Source organism: Temnothorax curvispinosus, unplaced genomic scaffold (assembly GCF_003070985.1).
Source record: "Temnothorax curvispinosus isolate PA1 unplaced genomic scaffold, ASM307098v1 QBEX01011856.1, whole genome shotgun sequence".
NCBI lineage: Eukaryota > Metazoa > Arthropoda > Insecta > Hymenoptera > Formicidae > Temnothorax > Temnothorax curvispinosus.
Genome location: NW_020221636.1, coordinates 270,130 through 277,629, shown reverse-complemented (window position 1 = coordinate 277,629; position 7,500 = coordinate 270,130). Strand labels below are relative to the sequence as shown.

Genomic DNA, 7,500 nt, shown 5'->3' with positions numbered 1-7,500 from the left:
AATAAAATACATATATCTTTAGATTCTAATAAAACTACTATAATTATATTTTTAGTGCCGCTAATGTAATATGAAAATAATGTTGAAATATATGACAATTAAAATGGTAAATCTTTAACATGGCAAATGCTAAAAACAAAATATTTTCCAATTTTAATAAAAATTTGTATTAAATTGTTTGTATAATTATTTGAAAAGAGAAAAACACGTTACAATCTCTTTTTTATAATTCCAAATTATAAAGAACGTGCCATTATTTATTCAGATCCATTTTAATAGATCTCAAGAAAATATGAAAATATGTATTTGATGGTCCTTACTTTAAAGTTAACGATTGAAATGTATGTTTAATTTTTCTATTTAACGAATAACCTTGCATTAGTAATATTAAATAACCTTATTGATGAAATACGCCTCGAGGAACGTAGCAAATCCCTCGCTCATCCACGCGTAGGACCACCAAGATGGGGTGACTAAATTGCCGAACCACTGATGTACAAGTTCATGTGTTATTAACAGCGCTATTTCTTTTCTCCGAAATGTGGGATCTGTGCTACCATTGTAGATAACTTCTTTTTCGCTGTAAGACAGATATAATATAAATATAACATAATACACAAAATGTGATTAAGCAAAATGTTCCTCATTGGGAGCGTGCAGTCTAATTTGTTTCCAAGTATATACATTATTCATAATTCCCTTACGCGAATAACTACTCACAATCGGCAGACCGTTTGGGATTCTTTCTTTTCGTATACGTATGATATATGGGAGTGGAAAGAGGAGGTAACGTAACACATTGATTAAACACGTTAATTTGTTTTAAAACAAAAGCTAAGACTAAAAATATGCATTTTTTGAATATCCGTGAAGTACACACGTGTTTTAAATTAACAAATTTCGAATGCTGAAAGACGTTAGTCAGCTTTAATAGCTTAATATATTAATTTTTTTATTTATGTATATTAATATAATCTCTTTAATATATATACATATATATATATATATATTACTTATAAATGATGAGTCCCCAATTTTCCATGCCGTTGGCCGGATAATCGTGTACTATGATATGGTCCATTTTTGGTATCTTTTCGGAACTATTGGTATATTCGATCAAGAGCGGCGTGACCTTTTCGGCCATACTATGCACGAATCTTGCTTGGATTTCCAATGACGGTTTGCACCACACACTAATGGTCAGGGTTTTCGGGGATCTTCGAATGCGAATAAAACTATTAGGTACAATCACAATCCCCACGAGATAAGTGGACATTACGGGAGTAGTGTTGAAGTGCGTCCACACCATGCCATTTTCTGATATGACTGAATTTTGTCCGTTGTACCGCTTTTGCATCGGCATATTCGACAATACCCTGAATTTCTTATGGTGCATCACGGAGACGTTGAAGGTAGCTTTTAACGCTGGCTCGTCCAAACACGGAAATACTCGTCTGGCATTATTTGGCTCGAGTAACGTTGCAGCCAATCTATAATTTAATAAAATTTCTTAAATAACGGCAAATTTAGTATCTCACGTGGGTGAGGCACATGAGTTTAGAGAACACTAATTGTCATTTATTATATTATATTATATATAATAATAATTTTGTTAAAAGTCAAAATAAAAATTATTTAAACTGATGTTGAACTCTTTTAAACATTACATTATGCAGCGGTTACTACGCATATTGTAATTATATTTGCATATTGAAAAACGTCTAATAATAAAACGTCTAACTTTCTAATAATTACTATATAAGCAATATGTTTAAGCAATGTCTTGCCGAGCTTTATGTATTACAAGACGATAAGAAAATAAAGAAAATAAAATAATAAAAATTGAAAGAAAATATAATAATAAATAAAGTGAAGATGATAATTAAAAGTAACAAATAAAAGTAAGTAGCAAATAACGTAATAAATATATATTTTTAATATTTACTTACATGCTGTCTACTCCCTCGTCTTTGTACGGAATTTTTATAAAGCCACTTTTGTGGTAACCACTTTTAGAATAATTACCAGCAAACGTCATGTTCAGGGTATAAATAGCGCGATCCAATTTATGGTCGAAAGAAAACGTCAATATATTCGTTATATTGTCATAAGTATATTTTATCGGTTCATAGATGTTACCATTGCTATTAATCAGCGTTGTTGTCGTTATATTTATTTCTAAATCTTGCGAGTGTAAGCTTATACTTGACGTTACGTAAAGATTGTCGATAATGACACTGATTTCACCGTGAAAGATATCATTGCCTTCCTCGAGAGGCGTGATCAGCCTGATGTTATAGTGAAGTGGTTTTGCATTTTCCGGTAAACGATAGATGATTTTTGAATCTTCAGTGATACTAAAGTCCGTTATAATAGCCAATATTAGGCCGATATGTAATAACAATTTTAGAAATTCCATTGTCAGTACTTGTTTTAGTTATCTGTGATTTTTTGTTAAAAAAAAACGAATAATATTACAAAAGAACAGAAGGAGAAGAAGAAAATAATTTTAACTTTTGTCGAGAGGATTCAACTGCATATAAGATCTACTTCGGGAAAATTATGAATATTTTTTTATATAACAGATTGGATATATCTTGATGTGCTCACAATTAATTTATTCTATTATTCCTTTATTTTCTTAGAATTAAAAGAAAATTAATTTATTAAGTTTTCGAGAAAAATGTTAGGCATCTAAGTAGCGTGTATACATTTGACTATATAGAATGTTACATTAGTCATCAGAAGCAAAAAACTTAAATACTATTTTGTTAACATATAAAGTTTGACCTCTTATTTTCGTAAATGACTGATTATTTGAATTCTTTACTCTCCCTGAATATGAAATAAAAAATATAGGAAATAATTATAACATACTTTTGAAGAACAAAAATAATAAGCATTTTTTATCGTGTGACTGTTTTTATTTATTCGTCATTAATAATAATAATCATGTTTCTTGTTTAATTTAGAATTCTATTCTACGTTCGGAACGCTGTTAAGATCGTTTTGAAATAAAATATGTTGATTGATTTAAAAAAAAGAATATTAACATATTAAAAGTAAAAATTAACATATTAAAAGTGAAAATTTTCAATCCAGGATAAATCTCGAATTAAATTTAATCGTAATTTGTCTTTCGAAATTATTTGAATTACATTTTATATGTTTCTTTATATCTTCAATAAGATATATAAATCCTTAATTAATTATTATTGTTTTTAGTGACTTACTTTATATATTACACTTATGTGCGGATTAAAATACAGTTCTGTGCAGCAATAATATTAATTAATATTATGCGTTGTCATCGCGAAAGCTATTGAATTCAGGGATAGATCAGCGTAATTGCCGTTTTGTCATCTCGAAAGCTCACCGAATACTGACTACAATGTCGATTCCTGATGCTATAATAAATATGTCATGTAAATAGAGTGACTTGAAAAACAGATCAAAACGTACCACTGTTATACATATATATACATTTCTTTTTAAGTTCGTGAACAAGGATATCCGCAAGAAAATAATAAATTATAAATATATATTTGTTTATACGTTGATATTGAGAGGTCGTCTTTGTCAGTTGGACTTCTTCGAATTAATTGGATGATACTTGTATAATATATTTTATTATTATATTATTAAAGCGCATATGCGCGCATTTATCTATAGCATACGTAACGTCTACTATAGAAAATGCGTGCATATGCGCTTTACGGAACCCAGGGAAAATCTGTGATCAAGAGAGACACGATAGTAACAAAAGTGGACATTTTGACTAATCGTTCACAACTCCGTTAATAGTATATTGTGCACCAAAGGGAGAAAGATGCGTTTTTCAGACGAGTGTGAAAAAACTTTCGACCCGAGGTGCACACGATATTTTTCACAACACTTTACGAAAATTTTCGACTTTCGAATGCTTGTAGAGTATGTGCGTTTGATGTTCCATTCGTACAATTTATACGCGCGTATCGTTAAATAGAAAGAGAAAAATAGAGTGATGCGGGGTCCAGGGGCAAAGCCCCTGGTGGGGGGTGTGGGGGGCGAAGACCCACACATAACACAAAATTAAAATAACTATAAAATTTCAAAAAGAAATATAAATAATTTTAATTATTGCACTAAATCTGATTGAAAATTTGGGATTTTATTTAGGGATATTATGTAAATAAGTATAATTAGTTATCTTATTATTCAGTGATATTATTAAGAAAAACAATTCCAAATCAATAGTTTTAATACAAAGAATTGTTAAAATAGTAATAATTTTCTTATTTATAGAAAGTATATAATTTTCATAATAAAAAAGCCTAGCTTATTATAATCAATAACCATGTTTTCAATTAGTGAATTTAATATTTACATGACAATTTTTAAATTGCAAGATTGGATTATTTCCTCGATTTATGAATTTAAATGTTAATTTAAAATTATCTTTAGTCGTGATACAGTCAAATTGCAGATACAATTGCTTCGACTCCTGGTACGCGCGTAAACGGAGTTGGATCGTGTATTTGCATGCTACTTTACTTTCTGCCCGCTATACGAGGTAGAAAGTAACAATTTTTCTCTCTGTAGGGAGGAAAGTAAGCCCTGACGTGAAATTGACCACTTTTGCCCCTCTCTACAGGCATGGAAGTCGAACTTTCCGTGGAGGTGTTGTAAAAAATGATTTTTAACCCATCTTAAAAGTGTATCAAGTAATAGTAAGATATACAGAATAAATGACGCGAGATTCAAAAAGAAGAAACTTCCCGCACAATTGGTATTATAATTGAATATTATAATTAATCAGTAACCACATTTATACCACATTATATTATAACATATTGGTTACTAATAAGTAACCAATATTTAATCTTGGATAAATATATGGATAGGAATAAATGAGTATATATAAATGAAACACATCCTAACTAATTAATAATTTTTCTTTATCTATAACTGTTGGAGTGTGAGTCCGGATGGATGACGAAGGTATCGAGTATTCTAAATAACACGCTGAGATCCTTTACTATTTAGTACAGTATATATTCAGTCTTGCTTGTCGTGGGTTACATTGCGTGCGAGCACTGCGAGCCGCGTGTAGAAGGTCGGAGCGTGACCATAGAGTATATACGATACGTAGGTAGGTTTGCATACTACCAACACCCTCCCTCAAACCGGACGCAAAATGTTTAACTTTCTTTTAGACCCAGCTTGCTGATACACTCATAATGCTTAGATGCTGATAGTGGTTTTGTTAATACGTCCGCGTACATTTGTTCGGTCGGCACGTGTACTAGGCAGATGTTCCCCTGTTTTATCACGTCTCTAATATAGTGATGTCTAATGTCTATGTGTTTCGTCCTCGGGTGAAACGCTTGGTCCTCCGCCAGCATCTTGGCTCCGCGGTTGTCGCAGCGAAGGGTCGTGCTCGGTTCCTGGCTGAATCCTAGTTCTCGCAGGAATCCACGCAGGAACATCGCCTCCTTTGCGGCCTCAGTCAAGGCCATATATTCAGCCTCGGTTGAAGATAACGCTGGCGTCCGTTGCTTCTGCGATCTCCAACTGATAGCTGCTCCGCCCATAAGGAAGGCGTAGCCTGTATACGATCGCCGGTCACCCGGGTAGTTCCCCCAGTCTGCGTCCACGAACCCAGTCAAATTGCCGTCTGTGGGCTCGCTGAAAACTAAAGAGTAATTAATTGTTTGTCGCAGGTATCTTAACACCCGTTTAGCTGCCCCCCAGTGTTGGCTGCTTGACTTGTCGTTGTACTGCGCTAAGACGCAGACGGTATGCGCTATGTCGGGCCGGGTGGCTACGGCTAGGTATAGTAAGGAGCCTACTAGCTCCCTGTATCGTCTAGCTTTCTCTCGATCTTCTCCTTCTTGCTTCGCCTGCATCTTCTTCAAGTCCGGGGTGGACGGGGTGGTCAATCCATTGCACTTGTCCATTCCATACTTCCGTAGAAGTTCGCTGATGTATCGTTTTTGTGATAAAGTGACTCTTCCTTGTCCTTGGCTGATTTCGATCCCCAGACAGTAGTGTGCGAGGCCTAAGTCCTTGATTTTTAGTTCCTTCTTCAATCCTCGTTTGATCTCTTCGACCCAGGATTCATTATTTGACACAAGCAGTATGTCGTCTACGTAAACGAGAAGGATCATTAGATCCTTTCCTCTTCTCGACGAGAATACGCAGGGGTCCGCATTTGTGGGATTTAGTCCCAGATCCTTCAATAACTTCTTCAGTTTCTTGTGCCAGCGTCTTCCTGATTGTCGAAGTCCGTATATTGCCTTCAGCAGACGGCATACCTGATTTCCAGCTTTCAGCGCTTTTAGCATTTTCTTCGCTTTGTCCTTGAGGTCTTTGTTCCTCTTGATGATGTCGTGTAAGGCTTCTTCTAGCCTTTCTGGCGGTTCCATGTAGAGTTCCTCCTCTATTGTGCCATGTAAGTAGGCTGTTGTTATGTCTATTTGGAAGACTTTCATGTTCAATTTAGCGGCTAGCGACATTGCTAGTCTCACCGATTCCAACCGGGCCACCGGCGCAAATGTTTCGGTGAAATCGAATCCTGGACGTTGGGTAAATCCTTTCGCAACGATTCTTGCTTTCCGTCGTTCCAGCGATCCGTCCGCTCTGTGCTTATTCTTTAGAACCGTCTTCGATCCGATGATATTTCGGTCATTTGGCCTCCTTGCCATCTTCCATGTGTTGTGTTCCAAGTGTGATTGTATCTCTTCCGTGATAGCTTTCCGCCATTCCTCAGCGTCTGGGCCGTTCATGGCCGCTTCGACGTCAATGTCAGTTGCGTATGTTAACTCTTCGGCTATGTTGCACATGTGTGCTGCGCCGTCGTTCGCTTCGTCGAAAACGCAGTCTTCCGAATCTTCCGTGTTTGCCTCGCTGTGCGTTTCAATGTTTCTTGCTTCTCTTCTCTCGCCGCCTTCGATATTCGAGTGGCCCCTCACATCATTTTCATCGCTGTGGGCCGACGCGTCGCTCTCTTCCTCGCTCTCGTCACCGGCTGCTGTACTTCGAGTCGTAGCTCGTGATTTGTGCGGATGGTAGTGTTTCCTGGGTCGTCCTCGACTTCCGAGGCGTACGATTCTCGGTCGCCCGGGTCCTCTCTTCGGTGCGTTCTCGACGGGGCTGCGTTCAATCTCAGCCCACCTCTCATTGTGGTCTCCCTCGCCCTCTGTTGCCGTTGGCCTTTTCTCCTCACGGTGGTGATCTTGGTACTTCGGGCTTTCTCGATTGTTTGGCTCCTCAAACTCTCTTTCGTTTGATTTCTTTCCTTTGTCGGGAACCGTTTCGTCGAATGTGACATCTCTCGCCACTATGATTTTCCTCGAGTGCTTCAGCCATATTCTGTATGCCTTGGCTTGTTGTGCATAACCTACGAGGCGTCCTTCAGTTGATCGTTCATCGAACTTCCCCTTTCCGGGTGTCTTGTCCAGCACGAACCCTCTCGCGCCGAAGACTCTTAGGTGGCTAAGATTCGGTATTCTCTCATGC

General features: G+C 36.6%; 1 protein-coding gene across 1 annotated transcript in view; it reads right to left on the bottom strand.

Annotated features, from left to right (window-relative positions):
- LOC112461857 (aminopeptidase N-like) overlaps positions 1-2,419 on the bottom strand; it is a 24,584-nt gene extending 22,165 nt beyond the window's left edge. Inside the window, exons 1-3 of the mRNA XM_025027266.1 lie at positions 1,950-2,419; positions 1,014-1,490; positions 397-580 (exon numbers count right to left, since the gene is read on the bottom strand). Coding sequence (XP_024883034.1) covers positions 397-580; positions 1,014-1,490; positions 1,950-2,419 — 1,131 coding nt within the window. The remainder of the gene's footprint in view (positions 1-396; positions 581-1,013; positions 1,491-1,949) is intronic.
- Positions 2,420-7,500: the final 5,081 nt, after the last annotated feature.